At 39.1% G+C, this 20429-nt stretch overlaps 1 protein-coding gene across 1 annotated transcript; it reads left to right on the top strand.

Moving 5' to 3' along the window:
- The first annotated feature begins 100 nt into the window (after positions 1-100).
- On the top strand, positions 101-20265 carry LOC102236080 (stromal membrane-associated protein 2-like). The gene is made up of 9 exons (XM_005804760.2): positions 101-551; positions 11900-12033; positions 13549-13713; positions 13825-13884; positions 14101-14158; positions 14382-14539; positions 15874-16054; positions 16159-16607; positions 16693-20265. The coding sequence occupies exons 1-9, from the start codon at positions 449-451 to the stop codon at positions 16816-16818; spliced, it is 1434 nt and encodes a 477-aa protein (XP_005804817.1). The 5' UTR covers positions 101-448; the 3' UTR covers positions 16819-20265.
- Positions 20266-20429: the final 164 nt, after the last annotated feature.

Raw genomic sequence — 20429 nt, forward strand, 5'->3', positions numbered from 1 at the left:
CAACATGGCGACCGTACTGTTGTCTCAACAGTAGTGCCTTGGTTTAACCACTAGATGGCAGCATAGGTGCGCGTTCCTTTAGGTCCAGAGACAGGCACTCCAAGGAGTGAGCAGCGGTCTCTCTGATAGGTTACAGATGTGCTTCAAAGTGAGCTGCTCATTTTCAGTCCTGGAAATCACGTGGCTGTTTTCCTGTGTACTGGGCTCCGGGGAGAGGCTCTCTCTCATCCTATGATCGCAGTGAAGCAAACTCACTCCGCTCCACACATTTAGGAGGAGGACGAGGAGGAGGTGGAGGAGGGGGAGGAACTGAGCGCATCGCCGAATCCGACCGCCGCACCGCTTTTCATTTTTCTCGAGCTCCCCCTGACAAGAGCCGGCGCGGACGGGAGAAACATCGGGGGGTCTTGTGTGTGGAGGAGGGTGGACTCAGACTCAGAGCGCCGCGATGACGGGCAAATCTGTGAAAGACGTTGACAGATACCAGGCGGTGCTCAACTCTCTGCTGGCGCTGGAGGAGAACAAATACTGCGCCGACTGCGACTCTAAAGGTGGGTCATCATCATCATCATCATCATCATCATCATCATCATCATCATCATCATCGCCTGGATCATATTTCCCTCTACCTCGTCCTGTGTCTGATCACGCCTGCAGATGGCCCTGCGCACGAATCTTTCCAGTTTATCCTATTTATACTACAGCGGGAAATAAATGCGGCATTGCATGCATCTGCCCCCTCGGCCAATTACGTCTTGGTGTGGTGCAAGAGATTTGGCCACATCCTCCCAAGGCAGACGAACGGCATGCAGTTACATCATGTCAGCATACCTCAAGACAGTCACAGTTTGATTAGAGTTTTTGTATACACATAAAAACCTATAATTATCTGCGAGTTATAGTGAAAACTAGAGCATCAAATAGAATGAGAAACATTGGGAGAAATTGAGACCTTGTTGGGAAACACCTGTGCTGACTTTGGTTCACCCTGAATAGATTGTTCCTGTAGGCTGGGAGCAGACAGGAAACCCTTTCTGCCATTAAAATGGCACTTTTTTTAATGCCCTGACAAAGTGAGGCTGCTCCTCTTAGATTGTGCAGTTGTTGCAATTCCACTCATGTTGACTGCCTGGTGTGATTTCTGATCACGGAACCTAATTTCCACCGAATTGGTGTATGATTTTGTAAACACACCATGACATGCTGTCGGTCATGTGTATCTCCTAACCCCACAAGGGATGTGTCCTCCAGGGGGCCTTGAACCGCATGTCATCAGCTGTTTGCCGAATCTGTTTTGCCACGCTGTTGGGTAAACATCGATGTTTAGGTTGCAAAAATGCAACGCTGAGGACCAAATCATCATTGGATTCTCTAAAACTTATAGTGTCTCGCCAGAGTATTCATACCCTAAATATGTAAGCTTGTGGTGTTAAGGCCATAAGAAGAACATGGCAATGTTTTGGTCAGTATATTGGCTGATGATGTTGATGGTGTTTACATTGTACCACCTTTTAGCTGACAAAGTATAAATGCTTATATGATCAACCACGAGTCAGGGTCACGGACTTTCCACATGTATTCCTAGAAAAGTTCAGGAGCCACTACTCTAACAGGTTAGCCCAGTCATTCTTCTCATGAACTCTGACCAGCTTCCATGTCTATGCTAAAGAAAAGGATCCCCACAGCATGACGCCGCAACCACAATGCTTCATTGCACGATTGGTGTGGTAATGTGTCACAGATAGCACTCTGAGCATAGACCAAAACGTTTGGCCAAATTTGGTGTCCTCTGACTAAAGCACTTTCTTCCACTGGTTTGCTGTGTGACCCTATATGGCTTATGAAGTTCTTTCCTTAATGGCTCTCTCCATAGATGGTAGATTTAACAACAAAGATCATCCCAGTTAATGGACCTGAATAATGCACAGCGCATTTTTCAATTTTATTTGTAAAAAGAAATGAAGGCTACCAAGAAATATGTGGTGCTGGTTAAGAGTTGATGAGAAGATAGATGAAGCTAAACAAAGAGCAAAAGTGGAAGAAAACCTGTTTGAGGCCACATAGTCGCTGGCTTCCAGCCGGACAGCAACCACAATGGATACTAAATTTAGTAGATTTTATATTAGACATAAAAGACAACAACTTTTCTTCCATTTCACAATCGTGCTCTACTTATTGCTTGTCTGTATCATAAAATCCCTATGAAGTCCATCAAAGTCTGTGTTTGCTACTTCCGAAATGTGGAAAGATTTAAACTGTGTGAATAGTTCTGCAAAGCAATGTAAGTCGGACTTGCTGATGGCTTGAGGAAGCTGTAACATCTGACTATAATTAAACTTAGTCTGCAGGATAGTGGGGTGTTATTAGAAAAGGTGAATACTTTGCTACCTTCGTCATCGTGAGCGTCATCAGAGCTCACTCTTGGTGTTGAGCTGTCTGAGACGGCCTCGTGAGGCTGTGCCTTGTCAGAGAAATGCCTCAGCGGCGGAGAGGTTTGTCATTTAATGGAGACGCCTACACCACGCACCCACAAGACAGTAAATTGCTGCAGGCTTTTAGACAGAGTCACCGAGTGATTGTTCAGGAAAACGCTCTGAATGATTCCAATCATTGCTCTGTTTTTCTTTTAAGGAATATTCTGGGATACCTAATGTTACTGGCATGCTGCAAAACATACGGGCCAGATGGGACACAGTGGGACAAATTTCATTGTTTGTAGCTGTAAAATTTACACTATAAAAATCTGCCAAGAACATGAAAAAACTTAGATCGAATGATCTGATATTGAAAACTTGAGCAACCTTGTAATTTGGTTACATCTATTTGTGACAATCCCAGAGGAGAAATGATCAAAATCACTGAAGGTGCATTTAGTTTCACCCTGTAATCAGTGACGTCCTGTGACACAGTCCCTTATCCACCCTTAAAAATAGGAAGGACAAGAGGACATGCCTTTTAAGTTATCCCGTTGGTTGTTGGTCTTCAGGAATCAGCAATTGGCCACAGTAAAGAAGCTGCTCCCCCAAAATGCACGCCCAAACCCAGGTCCATATCCAGTTACCTGTATCACTCAACCCATCCAAAACGCTGCGCAGCTTATGTGACTTATGCGGCTAGAAAACACTTTTATGGTGCATTTAAAGCCATAAAAGTTTTATGATTTTAAGTAACAGATCAGGCTGTTAAGGGAAGAAAACAGCAGGAACACATACATGGACAGACAGAGGATTATTAGGCTCCAATTTAAATCTCATACTCAGGATTGCCTAAATATCAAAACAACTCCAAATGATTTGAACTTACTTTAAAAAATTCCGAGCAACAAAACTGACCATTCCAAGTGGTGTGATTGTTGTTTAATCCATCCGTCCGTCCGTCCATCCATCCATCCATCCATCCATCCATCCATCCATCCATCCATCCATCCATCCATCATTTTATTTGTGAGTGACTGTAAAGGTGACTTTAAAGCTGAAGTATTTACCAAACTGCACTTTTTGTGCACTGTTACAACCTTCAAACATCTGGAGTGCACTTTTTGATGTTAGTCTGTTCAACAGAAATAACATTAAACATCTCAGATTTTTTGTCCAACTTTATATTACATTGCCTTTTGACTTAATATTACTATAAAATTCATTATATTTTTAAAATTTTGCTTTTTAAAAAATAAAAAAAAAGAACTCATTGCAGGGACAACAGACATATTCAGTAGATTAGAATGTTATTGAAAAGTTTGTTTATGTCATTAACTCAATCCACTAAGTGACGCACGTTATCTAGAACAATTACACTCAGACTCATGTTTTCCACGTCTTTATTTCTGTTAATTATGCCTGCAGCTGCGAAACACACTATTTAAGATTAGAGTATTACATCAGTCCAAATCAAATAAAAATATGTCTCTTGTCATTTTGCCTAATGATGACCCTGTCTCTTAATAAAACCCACTGTAATCAGAGCTAATGCAGATGTGGAGACACTTCAAGCGAAGTTGGTTATATAACCCAAGCTGTGATCAGACTCTTCTGGCTCCTCCAAGACTTGATTAAAGACAAATAAGAAGGTGCATGTTTTAAAATAATAATGAGACTTGCAGTCAGCCTTTCCTGGAAGAGAAAAGCCTTTTAAGGCCATCTCTTGCTCTTATTATTAACATTTTTTTTTTGCATGCTTGATTTCATGTTCACTAATCGTGCTTGTGCTCTTGGCCTTTTGATTGGCGTGACTGGTCACAATTTGCAGCAGACTGGTATAATTAGACTGTGGATGAGATCAGGCTGTTAAGGGAAGAGCAGCAGCAGGAACACATACATGGACACACAGAGGATTATTAGGCTCCAATTTAAAACTTAAATATATGTTGTTTTTCTCTAGTGTATAAAGGAAGGGCTTGAAAAAGTATTTGTGCCACTTGAACATTTTTTTTGCCTGGCATAGCCACAACTTTGCCTGCCTATAAGAGATATATTTCTCATGAGAAGAAGCTTATGAGAAGCTCCGTTTGTTGTTTGTCGTAAGATTTCCTTGTCAGATAAGTTGGAAATAGATCGTTTTGTAACATACCAGACCTCACTGACCTGTACTGTAGCGCTCGGTGAAAATGAGACATTAGAGTCTATAAAAGGCTTGAGAACTGAGGCAGAAGTTCACCTTCCACCTAATATCTCTAAACATACAAATAGAGCTAAAATGAAATGATATGAATTCGGGGTGTACCAATTGCAGTTTTCTGGCTGATCATCGATCTTCAAAAAACCCGACTTGCCGATATCGATATATATTTTTTGTCTGACAAGTTGCTAATTATAGCAACAAAGTCGCTAAGTTCGCAATTATTGTTAACCACGCATGTGACCTGGTCGTGGCTCTGTCAGTCAGCCCGCTCTCTCACAGCAGAGCAAAAGCGAACAGTGAGTGATTTTCAGTCCTCTGCGGAGGTAGATGAGATCGGTGGATAAGGTCGGCTCCTCGTGTAAGTACCAACCGATTTCCTAAATTAAGGAAATCACGGCTGATTTATTGGTGTACCCCTAATATAAATCACACGTGTCACAACAGTCCAGTCAAAGTCCAGACCTAAATTTCAATAAATGAGAATTTGTGGAAAGAATTCAAAACAAGTGTTCACAGTCGCTCTTTATTCAATCAGACTGAGCTGGAGCTGCTTTGTGAAGGAGAATGGGCAAAGATGCAAGTCTCTGGAGATTCATCTGCCTTTCAGGGTTTTCATTTGAAAACCACATTTGACGTTCTTTCCTCTTCAGAATGATGCCCTACTTTGGATTTTGAAATCAAATCCAAATTTAACACACTTAAGTATGTGGTTGTGACAGGACAAAATGTGAAAAATGCATTTCTCAGCGACAACTTGAAGCAGATTTTCTCCTTTGCACTCATTATTTAGTCTTGCATGCATTTATGGCTGCACACTGATTTAAAAGGTCACACATTAGGCTAATTCCCCACGTTGTTGGATGAAGCTCCTAATGAGTGTGCTGATAATATAATCCTGGTTGCAGTTTATCTTCTGTCTGCCCATCCACACTCTTGCCTTCGACCGCCCCGCACCTCCCCAAGCATGAGCTGTAAAGTCGCGGTTTTAGCCATATGGCTCACAATGACGTCTGATGTAATCTCGTTTGCGTTGACATCGACAGATTTACCTCCCACCCTTGTGAGTGATTGTACAGGAAGTGGTGTGAAAAAGCCAAACAACACTCCTGCCTATCCATTTTCCCCATGCTGTCTTACTATACAAACACAGCAGCCATAAAAACAATACCTCTGTTTGCTGAGTTGTATAGCTGTGCAAGCCAACTTCCTGCCAGTCTCATGCTCTCTTCTCCCTGACATTATGTAAATTCATATTTCTTTTTTTTTTTTTTCAAAACCACTTCCACACAAAGTGACACGGAGACTGTAAAACCTTTAGCGCCGCCAGGAAATAGTGGCAAAGGAAGACGCAGGTGTTTAATGTAGTCAATATTTCTGGCTCCAGTCTCAAGTGTTGTTGTTTTTTTCTCTCTCTCTCTTCAACGTGCTCGTGTTTACACGCAGGCTAGGCCCAGGTTGCTGTGGCGATATCACCTGGCTATGTCATGCTCCCCCACCACCACCACCACCTCCACCACAAGCTCTTAGCACCCTCTCACCCTTTGCATCCTTTAATCTCATCCAATCAAAAGCCATCAGGGATTTCCAGTCAAACAAGAAGGTTACCTGTGCCCTCTGGAAGACACAAAGGTTTAGTAAGGTTAAAGGTTTAGTACCAAGGAGAGTCTACGTAGGCACAGTTGTAAAGAACATTGTAAACAAGTTTGTATGCAAAGACTCCAAAACAGTCATAATCCTTGTATTCAGTTTGAAGTTTGTTAATTAGTATTCCTGCCTTTCATGTTCCGCCCCAGGCTTTCAGTTTGCTGTTTTCATTACGGGTAAAATACTAAATAATTAAACACGTTTTAGGGTGCCATATGTCACCATGGAGGCAATAGTTACCTTTTTTTGATCCACATTTTAAAGTTGCAAAACTGTTCCCTATCAACTAAACTATAAGATGGAGAGAGCGAGCAATCAACATCTCCTCATTTTGCACTTTGTGTTATCTGTGAAAATCTTGTTCTCCCTTGCTCTCTGAAAGAACGGCGAACGTGTCTCAACGTTTTATAGAAAACAGATGGTTTCTTACATTTGCCTCCTCTGTCTTCGTTTGAACTCCTTCCCAGAAATGGAAAGTTTCAAGTCTTCCTCATTCAGTCACATTACCCACACCAAAGATATTATTTTATTGATTTTGTCAGCACAGACTGGTAGCACTCCATGTGCTGTGTTTTCTGGAAGGCAAAAATATCAAACAATTCCAGCCGACAACCCGTTTCTGGGGACATCTCTAATCGACTTTATTGCACTTTAAATCAGTTCTCGTGTGCTGTTTACAACCGCTTGGAGGAAAACCAGAAGAGATTTTTAAATGAAACAAACTAGAAGGATCCATGCTTTTTCTTGCGTCGTTGAGTGTTACCCTGTTCAGACACAGTAACAAAACTTAACACAGATGGTGGGTGTATGTTGGTAAATTTTAAATGTGAGCCCATCTGCCTTGCTCAGATTGAGATCGGGTTGAAGGATGGCTTAAGGGTTTCCGGTTGGGGTTTTACGCTAGAGGACAGGAGGATGAAACAAGTGCGTCTATGTTTGCATGGAGGCGGAGGAGGAGGCGAAGGAGGAGGGTGCACTATCCCCTGATAACCGAGGCTCTACAGGATTAACTCGGTGCTTGCAGAGAACACCATTTATCTTTGTGGGATGTAGGCTAATGAGGCATGTGCACCTGCTCGAGCAAGTTTACCTACAAGCTAAATGACGTGTGTCCAAAGGCACTTTCTAAAGCACACTCAGAACAGTGTAAAACATTTAAACATCTCATTATCTATTCTGTTTTTTAAATAGAAACTAGCCGAAGGATCAAGGGGGTGGGGGAAAGCACATTCCCAACATGGCTGCTCACAAAATTGAATTATTTAGAACTTGTTGTGAAGTGGCTTTGATTTTAAATCTCGGTTCGTGTTCGCTTTGATCCTAACTCCCTGTACACATTCAGGCACATCATCAAACAACCAAAGTCCACCATTTGATGACTAAGATAATCTTGTCCTGTTTGCCTTTGCCTTCTCCACTACTCGTGTGCTCCGGCTTAGATGTTTGACACACACAACCACGTTCACTTTTTTTGCCAGGATGATTCATCCACCAACAACTTCAAACCCTCTCTGCTTTTGGGCACCTCACCTTTTCGAAAGTTTAGTTGCATTTATTTGTCACACCCTCACCATTCCAATATTCATGACCTTTTCTTACAAAGAAAACTGCCACGTACTCAGCATAGCCACTTTGCTTCTGTTGAAGTGTTTTCTCAGTCTCTCCTTCCTTTTTTTAGCTATCTGTTCCTCCTACACTCTTTCAACTATAGCAGTTAGAAGTACCTGGAGGTGTGTGTTTGCTGAACATACTTTATCATGAGTTCTTGCTCAACCACTACATGGATTTGAGCTAAAGCAGGCGCTGCAACTCTGTGTGTGGCTATGATTCACTTTAAAATGTTTGTTTTTTGGGGTTTTTTTTCTTTAAATCCTCCTGGGCTCAATTGATTCTTGTAAATACCTGAAGTACAAATCATAACATCCCTCAGGCTACAGTTTCAAAAACAAAATATAGTAGCTAGGCTAGCTGTTATCAAATCCATACTGTGACCTAAAAGCATTCATCAACATGCTAACATACCTTGATTGAAAACAACATTTTTTTATGCTAGTATTGTATTAAAGACAACAGCCAAAAATGAAAACAGTTTTAAGTTTACTTTTTCACTGTAGCACACTGACACAAAGGCAGTTGTAATCTATTTTGTCATTTTTTTTCTTATCCAGAACAACTGTGTAGGGCCTACCCTATCCAAGTCTAGATAGGAAAATATCTGCTGAGAAACAGATTTGACAAACAAGACAAACCAATTTGATATGCATGTCACCTTGAGTGAAAATAGCAACGTTTCATTGTATCAAGGGTGGCAATTTGAGATAGTCTAGTTAGCGAATGGCCCAACTGATACTTATTAGTCCTCTCTGTCCACATAAGAATCCAGTTCAAGAACTACTCCCTTTTGTGCATTGTAAGTTACTTTAGTTAGACTCAAGATGTTTTAGCATTGCAAGATAAAATGCCACAAGATGTTGATACCATTACCCAGAGTTCAATAGTCATATTGTGTGCCATCTTCAGTTTGCTTCAAAGTTTTCGGTGATCTTATACATTTGCCTTGTAGCTAAATCTCTCCTGGAGAATACGTCTTAATTTAGCACTCTCCTGCTTATTGCATACGTGCAAACACATAATCGTCAGCAGTGTTTTTTACATAGTCCAGTATGACATCACTGTTTCTGCTGTGGACACAATGGCTACAACAATTTTGGGAAATGTTGTAATTTGCATAAGAAAATAGAAAACGAGTACAATTCTGGAGGCGGGGAAAGGGCGCAGATATTTATGAAAAATAATCAATTTGATTGTGTGAAAGAGATGTGGCTGTACAAAGAGGCAGCGGTGAATAAATATGATAAAAAGAAGAGACTGAGGCCAGAAACTGAGGGGGTTGTGAAAAAGAATGAAGGATTACCAAATTCCTGTTTTAAAGGAAGTTCAGTACAATTGACAGTCCGTCTGTGTCAGTGCCAGTGTTTACAACGGTTAAGCAGGCTTTGCAGAGTAATTCTACTATTATTAGCCGGCATGAGAGCTAATGCTGCAGCTTCGCTGTCAGGCTGATAGATAGACCATCCAGCTGATGATCTTGTGGTTTACATTTGCTGGTTTCCTCTTAGCGCTGATGTTAACATTCATTGTTGCTCTGCTTTTTGTTTTTAAAAATGATTCTCCTGATTAGTCTCAGTAAGAGAATATAGTAGCCAGTCTTGCAATTGAGACGAAAGGCTATTCTTGGACCCTGACACTCGGTTTCCGCGTCTGCCACAAAGAGGAAGGCTTTGCAGGATTTTCGTCCTGAAAATCAGCTTCTGCTTTCATTTGCATAGAATGCCCTTTCCCCAACTCTGCACAGTGACTTCTCATTTGACAGGAGATAAGAATCCAAACCCAAAGCTGTTCCGCCACCTAGTGGGGAAAGGGCCACAGTGCATCAACTTTTAGGGTGTAAGTCAAAATTCAACCAATCAGGCTTTATTTATAGAGCACAGGAAATAGTTAACATAAAAAATGCTTAGTTCCAAAGGAGTGATGATAAATACTGGAGAATTGGAGGAAAATGTCATTCAGGGTGTATTGAGAAAAGATCAGAGACAGATATAAACTATATAAAATAATGTGAATTATGTACATTTTTATCTTTTTTAAGAAGAGAACAAAAAAAAAACTTGTCAAACTTAACCACAAGATAAGAAATAAATGGAGAATAAGCGAAAAATACACTAGGGCTGAAATGATTAATCAAATTTTTTGCAATTAATTGATTATTGAAATAATCAACTAATTTAGTAATTTTTTAGTCATTAACTGGAGTACACAGGCTCTACGTGAAAAAAGGCTTAAGTGGTTAAATAAAACATCTGCAAAATGTGTCATTTATATATCCGATTAATCGATGAATCATCAGAATAATCGATAGAGTAATTGGATTACTAAAATAATCGTTAGTTGCAGCCGTTCATGATAAAAGCTAAAATTGTGATAGAAGAGGATTTCCTCATGACAGCGAATTGTGGTCTCATTATTTTCATCCTCCTTGGTCAGAGGGCAGTCTTTAATACAATCTCCCACGCCATTTTCTTAATAGATTATTAATCTATTAAGCCAAGAGGGGCATCCTAAATGATTTCACTCTGAACTCAGATCTGACCTTTTCCCCGTTTCCTCAGGTGTTCTTATAGGTCCCCTTTTCTCTATCACTTACCTATTTGCCATTAAAGATATTTTCATCAAATTCAATGTTATTTTTCCTGATAACACCCAACTCCACTTTTCTATTGAAATAAATCAATTTCTCTCACTATCCGTTCATATTACCCACTTATCTGAAATAAAATCTTGGTTTACCTTACACTTTCTAAGGCCGAACTGTGATTAAACAGAGGTTGTTCTTCTTGGAACTGAATCTAAATTAAGTAAAGTTGTCAGTTCTTCCATCCCAATTAACTGTTTTTCTGTTTCCCCTTCTCCTCAGGTCAAGAGTTTGAGTGCCATCTGTTGCAGCCAAATATAATTTAATTATCACATTATGTCTGTTGTGCTTATTTTTATCTGTCCTCATCACTTCACCTATTGACTATAGTAACTCTCTCCTCTTTGGTCTCTCTCAAAATCTCCCCAGAAGCTTCAAATGGTCAAGAATGCAGCTTCATTTTATCACCTGAACACCGTGGACTTCAACACATCATTAAAGTTTTACAGCAATTGCACCGCACATCAAAAACAGACATAAAACTCCTTGTGCACACATTCGACGCCATCCACAGTCTTCCCGACTCGCTAACACCCTGCACCCACCTTAGCACCCTAGGGAGCAGAGCTTTCGTCTCCTATACTACCCGACTCAGGCATTCATTCCCACCAGACAGTCAAGATATTGATTCTCTCCCTCTGTTCAGATCCAGACTCAAAACTCCCCCTGCTATAGATAGCATGCACTCTATAATCACATTTTCCTGGTTTATGTTCTGTAATTTTTGCTCTGTAGTTTTATTGCCCTGTAAAGTATTCTTATGTGGTTAGAATGTGTTACTGTCACGAAAACCAGGCATAAAAATATATTAGTCGTTAAGAGTATAATAAATGTGAAATAGAACAATATAGAAAAATGTAACGCTTGAGAAAAAAATATATAGATACAAATAAAAGGTAATTATCTTCTACATGTGTATGCAGCGCATGGAGGGTGATTTAAACATCAGATGGATCTGTTTAGATGCATATGGCAGTGTTGTGAACATAATAGCGTGTTCAGATAACATTGCTCCCACACATGCAGGCTCATGACCAAATGAGTAATCATCCCTGCAGGTATCCAGACTGAGAGTGTTTATGTGTGTGTGTGTTTTTTTCATTATTTATTTTTTGTGCTCTCCCTGTCTTCTCAGTCATGCAGACAAACACATCTATTCAATGCTATTATGCATTAGCAAACCAGATGACTTGCAGAAGATTACTTGTTGTGTTCCCTGCTGAATTCAAACTCATAATTGAGGTTTCAGACTCAGCATGTATTATTGAACTCACTCCCACACACGCCGGCACTCTGCTATCCCACTAGATAGACTCATTACCCTCTCTCGTGGAAACACTGCTCTGTGTTCAAATAGTTTTTGTCCTTTTCCTCCTTCTGTCCCAGGTCCAAGATGGGCTTCCTGGAATTTAGGCATCTTCGTTTGCATCCGCTGTGCTGGGATTCATCGAAATCTTGGGGTCCACATCTCAAAGGTCAAGTCTGTCAACTTGGATCAGTGGACACAGGAGCAGGTCCAGGTCAGAGGCCCGAACTGTCTGTATGCTAAAGGGATAGATTAGCAAAAGCTTCAAAATACACAAGCTTGCTCTGAAGAAGATTTGTGAGGGATCAATAAAATAGTTTTTGTCTCTTTGATAGTCACAAGTATTCAATTAACTCCCTGGCTACATACTGGTTACATCTTAATAGTTAATTAATGAGCTATCATTGATGCAATTAGCGTCACAATAACCTTGGTATTTGTCAGTATGTCAAATAAATGGTTTATTTAACATAAATTAGTTAGAAATTATTCTTTTTCTAAGCTAAGAGTATGCATTTCTTGCTCTCAATAAGACACTGATGAGTCTATCCAAATCATCAGTGGGTTCTTTGCCGGCACAATTCTTATACATTAGTGTTTTGAACAACTTAACCAGCTACTAGCTTGTCATGGCTAATTAGCATCAGGAAAACTGATAAGAAATGATGTATGGTTAGGTGTAGTCTAGTTACCAGTATTTATTTTAAGTAACAACTTTTTAAAAATTAAATTACCCTTTCAAAGGCTTCAAAATTTCATATTCCGGCAATATGGAGAGTAACGCATTGCTGCTCCCCTCCCCCAACATATTCCTCTACATAGCTTGTCATTCACAAAAAGGAGACATTTCCAGTTACAGTAAATGCATACGTTTACAAAAATGCAGTAAATGCAGATTTTTGTATAACTTTTCTTTAGGTTAACTTACAAAGTGAGCTATTATTGTTACAGGTTAATTTTCTAAACTACAGAAAAGTTATTGTTAGGGATGCTCAAATGTGAAAAATTGGACAGATGTTGATGTGCGATAGTAATACTGCTGTTAGATTTACAAATGTTTTATTTTATCTTTTTTTATCCGATTACTCGATTAATCGTAAGAATAATCGATAGATTACTCAATTACTAAAATATTTGTTTACAGCAGCCCTAATTAAGATGCCATTGATTTAAAAAAAAATAAAACAACTGAACATTTTCTGTTAAGTACATTTCAACAAAAGCTAGTCAACTTGTTTAGCCTTGTTACATTTATCTATAGTGACAAACAAAAAAAACACAACAATGATGAAGCAGTTTGTGTGTGTGTGTGTTTTCCTGCATATATCTTTGTTTTATGTTCACACTGTTTCCGTAAAACTTCAAATGTAAACTAGTGAAGTTGGTGAACGGGAGAGTAAATGGTGTTTTGAGATAATCTTTAGCCTAGCATACTTTAGTCATGGTTAGCATCTTCTTATTTTGAGGTTTTTAATGTAACCTAATGGCACCATAGGTATTTACAACATTTTTTAATTGGATTGCCAAAAACCATGTAGATAGAGATTTTTTTTTTTAATCAGACAAAAATATGTCTTGGGTAGGATAGCTGGGGCCTAAGCAAGCTTGAATACTCTGTTGGCTCCGCTCCCCATTAGTATCTCTACATAAGTGAGTCAGACCTTGACAATTCTGCTGTTCTATTTGATCCAATCCAGTAATTGTGTTTGTTGTGCTCTGGTGACCCTAGTGCGTTCAAGAGATGGGAAACGCCAAGGCCAAGCGTCTCTACGAGGCCTTTTTACCTGAATGCTTCCAGAGGCCCGAGACAGACCAAGCTGCAGAGATCTTCATCAGGGACAAGTATGAGAAAAAGAAGTATATGGATAAGGTTATTGACATCCAGATGCTCAGGGTGAGCCAAACAAAAAAAAAAAAAAAATCAATTGGGCTTTTGCCTCAGGCCGAATCTTCAAGATAAAGAGCTCTTGCTAACGTCTAGTCCAAATGTGTTTTCTGTTCACAGAAAGAAAAAAGTTGTGACAACATTCCTAAGGAGCCTGTTGTGTTTGAGAAAATGAAACTGGTAGGTTTCTCTTTTTTATTATTTTGAACATTTTAAGTGCAGTATAGTTAGTGCTGTTAGATGAAAGGTAAAATGAGCATTGTTCTTTGAAGCAGACGTTTTCAGCCAGTTCCAAGTCTGCATTGAGCGAGAAGGTCAATGATTGAGAAGACCATTGGATTCGTGCCCATTTCTCAATTAGCAATAATGCTGCATTGATTGTATTGATTTTCTTAGAAAAAAGAGGTGAGCCCGAAGACAGATTCCCAGGCCGTTACAGATCTACTTGGACTCGGTATTGTATCTTCTGAACTTCCTCACCTGCACTCACACTTTACAGTGTATACAGTGGACTTTCCACGCCGCTCTATATATGCTTATCTTTCAATGTTAGGCAGAAATTATCACCACTTTGAGGTTTAAAACGAACATCTTATGTGATAAATTGATTTAAAAACGGCTGACTCATATCTTGAGGAGCCATAACGGTCTCCCTTTTTCCATCTACCCTCCATTAGATGCACCTACTCCCAGTCCTGCGGTGTCTAATGGTGGAGGATGTGTTCCAGACAGTAACGAGAGCCCGGCAGCGTCTAATCCAGCTCAGGCACAATCTGCTCTTGATCTCTTTGGTTCTCTTCCAGCCCCATCCTCAGTGTCCTCTACGAAAACTACGGTAGTTTAAAACACTCTCCGCCATACTCCATGCTATATTTTTGCAGCATGCAGATTATTTATTAACTCGACACAAACGTGAAGTTTTTGTTCTCTTTTTTTTAAAAATATGTAAGGTTTTCTCGCATTTTCCCACATGTTGAAGAGATCAAATAGAAGGGCAGGTACCTTATTTTTTAAAACTTTTCTTTCGCGTTGTATTTTATTTGCATACAATTGTGTTGCTAAATTCGATGTGCAAAGTGGAGAAATATGTAAGAAAGAAAGAAATAGCTTGTACTTGGTAGCTAGGCATGAAGATAACAGAACAAACGGTTAATCTAAAAGAGGCTATATTATATCTCAAAAGTGAATGGAATAAGCTAAAAGTCATGATTAGGATACCATGTCGTAAATTCTCCTGTAACCATATAATAGTCCAGTACATCAACTTTATGAAGCTAAACCTTCTCTTTCAAGTAGGACTATTTCACCTCAGTGTGTGATCAACGTTTGATCCAAAACCTCCAAAATAATCTTTAATCTCTAAAATGTAGCGAATTGTTCTAGAAATCTTGTCAGATTTGTCATGTGTCTGGCACTGTTTTGAAGAGATCTAAAATAGATCCACCTTATTGAAAACAAGAGGGCAATATGAGCCAAGCCAGTTTAAATATGCTTTATAAATAAAGGCATATTTAGTAATGCACAGATTTAAAAATCTTTATTGTTTACCACATCCATAATTAAACTGAAAATAACTTTTTCATTGTAATTACACATTAGAATGAAAATGTGCAATTTTTATGCAATCAAAGTGAAAAGTTCCTCAGTTTGATTTTTGTTGGATTCATGAATATGAAACAGACATTTAATTTTGAAGAAGTAAATGTCTAGATTTGTATTCTAATTTCTCATTTAACTTTTACCTGGCAGAGAAGTTTACGTCAGAGGTTTTTATTATTAGTAGTAGTATTATTATTATTATGCTTCCATGATATGCATAATCAGTTCTCAGAAACTTCCACTGGAATTTGACAACCACCCCACTAACAAAACTTGACCATTATTTCAATTTTAAATGTGGACTTTCAAGTAATATTGGAAAACGTTCATCAGTTAAGAATCAATTCTTGTTTTCTTTTTTTTGCCTATTAGGTTGGTTGGGTTCTCAGTGCATCAAGGGTTTGTGCTAAAATAAAATGAAAAAATGTGTAAACTTTAAATCTAAAACCCAATACATTAATGTTTCTGCATTGCAGTTCCCAATTTCAGTTCTTCTATTTTGTACTTGTGCATTCTGATGGCTTTTTTCTTTCCTTTTTTTTAATCATTGGCATTTTTTTCTCTGTCCAGCCTGCATCCAGCTCCTTGCCTCAAAGCAGGGTGACCGCCTCAGTGCCTGAAAACCTCAGCTTGTTCATGGATCCAAAACCCAAAGCAGAGGAAGGCGCCGTCAAGAAGCTGTCCAAGGATTCCATCCTGTCCCTGTACGCCTCCACGCCTTCGCTGCACGCCAGCGGTATGGCCACACACGGTGAGATCTGCATAGATTTCCCTCAGGTCTTATAATACCTTCATGGTTAGCTTATTTTAATGAGTATTGTTCGTTTTTATGGCGTTTCTGTTTGTTTTCAACAGGCTTATATATGAACAGAATAGGATTCCCGACACATCCTTACGGCCCATACCATTCCTTAGCCCAGGTTGGGGGGATGGGAGGCGCCATGATGACGTCACAAATGGCCATGATGGGTCAGCAGCAGAGTGGTTTAATGGGGGTTCACCAGAACAGCATGATCGGAGCCCAGCAGAACTGCATGATGGGACAGCAGAACGGATTAATGGGCGGTCAGGGTGTCATGGCTCAGCCAAGCGGCGCTGTGGCAACACCTTACATGACAGGGATGGGCCAGGGAATGATGGGACAGCAGCAAAGTGGAATGGTCTTGCAGCAGCAGAATGGAGTATTGGCTCCACAGCAGAGTGGGATGACGGGACAGCAGCAGGTTGGAGGCATGGGCCCGTTACCTCACCAGCAAATGTACGGAGTGCAACAAGGCCAGCAGCTTCAGTGGAACATGGCTCAGGTGTGTGTAATGGTTTTAGAGTGTTTTCAGTAGAAAAAAGTCAAAAATCCTCGTTCTTTCTAAAGTGTGTTTTGCTTTCTCTTAGATGACTCAGCAAGTAGCTGGCATGAATCTCTACAGCACCAACGGCATGGCAGGATACGGGAGCCAACACACAGGAAGCTCAACAGCTCCGAGTTCGGCGCATATGACAGCACACGTCTGGAAGTGATTTTATACACCTAAAAGCTGAAGGAACATCTTCAAGATGAGAGCAACGAACGAATTGGGAAGAACGCGGAACATTTTGAAACGCAAGGCAACAGGAGGAGGAGAAGACGGGCGTGAAGAAGATTTTGGAAATGATTACTACCTCTGTCTCTCCCTCTCCTCTCTACCTAAGCCTCCTCTCGCTGTCCCATTCATAGCCATGTTCTGCAAATTTCCATGTTTGCCTTCAGGACATTTTGGTACCAAGACAACAGGGTTCATAGACCTTTGCTTAGGCATTCACATCTTTATTTGTATCTAATCGTTACATGAGAGTATCTCCATATCCCCACATGTGTATTCAGTAGGTGTAAAGAAGCTGCTTTGGCTTTTGGAAAATTTCTTTTTTTTTTACCCTGAGGTTGAGCACAGAGATTTGCCTATCAAATTTATTGAGACAAGACAAAGAAAATATTAGGCACCTTGTGGGATTTGTTTGTAATCTATGCACCGTCAGGGTTTCCTGATGCAAGCTCATTCAAAAGGACAATTGCTACATATCGGCATGAACCATGTGTAAAGCAGTGGCTACAATAGCAAATGGTTTGTTATCAACACAAAAACTGAGTGCAGAATCTAGCTTAAAGTACATTTTTTACAGGTGCTAGTAAACAGTTAGTTATAAATACATAAGATAACAAAAAATGCCTAGGCTAATTTCCATTTTCCAATGGCTTTAAGGAAACAAATAAAAAGTGATTGTATTGTGACCATTCACCGTATTGTGAATGGTCAAACAGGCTAATTCAAGCTATGCTAATTTTCCCTATCCTTGTAGCTAGCAAAAATATTAATAGTCAAGATTTTTAAACTATCACAAATTACTCTGATGGAAATCCGTGTCCATTTAATGTATACTTTCTTGCAAGTAGAAGAAGTTGCTGCTAATTACTCCACCTGAGAATCAATATAAAATAATGAGGCTAATTTCCCATTTTTTAGTGGTTTGCTCAAAATGTGTTTTTAGGTGTATAAGGCCACACAATATATTCACGTAACTTCCAGAATAACACAGATGATTGAAAAGTTAATTTCCTATTTACAGGATATTACCTTACAAGAGAAATGAAATATATTTTATAGGAACAGATGGAAATCAAGCTAAAATATGCTAGGCTAATCTTCCCTTTCCATTAGGATGCTAAAATTTTGCTTTAGCACGGAGTAGCAAATAAATAAGAATAACATTTCCAAATGGTCACAAATTACTTTTTCTCGATAGTGAAAGAAACTGCTGCTAATTGTTTTATATGATCAGCTAAAAGTGACGTTAAAACAAACTATGTTAATCCTTTTTTAGGATTAGGATACTAAAATGTGCTTAGCATTTCCCTTTTTTTGTGCATGGGATCGAAAAAAACAAAAGAAACAGATTTTCCAAATGTTTGGCAAATGTCCTCTCTTAAATAAATAAATAAAGAATATTATGATGTCCAATTTGCCACAAATTGCCAAATATTTTGAGCAAAGTGTCTCACATGAAGCACATTCTCCTAAAACTGAGCTGAAGCAAGCTTTGTTCCAGTGGGATGCTCAAATTAGCTCGATATAACTGTTGAAATGTACAATGTAGTGAAATACACAACTAGAATGTGGTGACTCATGGCTACTCATCTTGAAGAGAGAGTCCTATTTAAAGTGTATTTTCTAATCTCATTTCCAATGACCAGCCATGACTTAAAGCAGGCTAGGCTAATTTTTTCTTTTCCAGTAGTATTAGCAATTACATGATTTCCCGAAAGTTTAAAATCGTTTGAATGGCTTTAATGTTCTTTATTTCTTTTGTTTCTGTAAAAGAAACAAAAGAAAAAGGGTCCCAAGTGAAAAGATTTTTTTTCTAAAAAGTCTCTTTAAGTGTTTGCGTTCCTAGAGCAACATTGTTTTGAAACCTAGAACTGCGACAAAGCCTACTTAAACAACATTTCTATATGATGTCTGCTTTTCAAAACACTGAGGGCTTTATTTAAATTCTTAATAAAGTGTCAAAAAAAGTCCAATACTGGATTTTTGCAGACCAAAGATTAGCACTAGCTTTACTAAGACTGTACAGTATTTTATTTTTTTCTTTTCTCAAATTGCCACCTAGCTAGTGACTAGTATAAAAATGACCACAGCATTTTAGCTGTGTCTTTGGGAATACCTGCTGTTACACTTCACTGTGCTATTGCCTCAGAAAGGGTGGGACACTCTCAAAACATTGCATGTTTTTGTCATCCTGTAACTGCTCAAACACCTTAAGCTGACTATCCACCTTGTACAATTGTGGCCTCAAACAACGTTGAATGTCCCGAAGCGAGAGTGAAACCAAGGAGGGGGTGACTATCAGTCACGTTTCAGATACTTCCACAGAACTGCATGAAAAGAATGTTTATCCACCATCGACTGTGCATACTGTACGTTTTCAGATTACCAGATGTTTCTATCTACTGTATATTCTAATCAGTCTGTGACCAAGACTAACAAAACTATCAATGAATGTGTGTCATGAATGTTCTCCTGATTGTAATGGGTACACAGACTTGACTATTGCTGCCATTGTTGTTGTTTTTTTATTTTAATATTATTTGAACGCGTCCAACAGTGTGCACTTGTCTTTCGAATGTCCTGTGGTGGAATGCCTTTCCGTCAGGTTCTGTTCCATCGTCATTTCGCCGCTGTGTTGGGAGCAAACTGTGATCAGACTGATTTAGTCTTTTTTTTTTTTTCCAGGTGATTCAGGAACACTTACAGTCTGGCCAACGTACAATGCGAAGTGGAAAAGAGAACGTGCATACACAAATCTACCACCTCGCAAAACTTCAGAAAACCTCGTCTTTATCTTTGCCGTTTACAGTTGCTCTTCATTTGAAATGCATGAAACCGTTGCTGAAAACTCTCTCAGTTTCTCCACACTTGGTTACCTTCTGTTTAACCGGTTTTGGTTCTGAAGCCACTGCTTTTGATGCTTAAAGTGAGAGACTCACAGTAATATCTGCACACACCGCAACTTTCACAGCTCTGTTCTTTAAAGCTATATTCTTTTCTTTTTTCTTTTTTTTCCAGTTGGGCTAAATTTGGGGGCCACGTGACTAAAATTGCTGGCTCGGCAGAAACATTTATCTGCTAAGATTGTACACTGTCATATTAGATTTTGTTGGAGAACACAGGACTTCATGGAAAAAGTTCCCTTGTGTCCAGTCCTTTTTTCTCTGTTACATTTCCTGGGAAATGAAAGAAAACGAAGGAATGTACCTTTTTGTCATGTCAATATGTAGTGAGGTTTTATTCTTTAATAGGATGTCTGTACATTACATTCATAAACAAGATTGATGGATTCGTTCTGTATATTAGCTCTGCATTTTTTTCACATGCTTTGCCTCTTTTAGTTTTGTCTTCATAAAATCAATGAATAAAAGTTTGATTAAAAATATATTGTCCCTGTTATAAGAAAAACATAATATTGCTTAAATAAATTCTTTTTACAAGCAGTTTCTTAAACGTTTGCATAAAGAAAACATACATAAAATTAAAACATTTTTTGTAAAAGAAACATTATGACCATAAACTTGTGTTGTGTGAACTTTGATTTTGCTG

The sequence above is a fragment of the Xiphophorus maculatus genome, chromosome 13, assembly GCF_002775205.1.
Source record: "Xiphophorus maculatus strain JP 163 A chromosome 13, X_maculatus-5.0-male, whole genome shotgun sequence".
In the NCBI taxonomy this organism is placed as follows: Eukaryota; Metazoa; Chordata; class Actinopteri; order Cyprinodontiformes; family Poeciliidae; genus Xiphophorus; species Xiphophorus maculatus.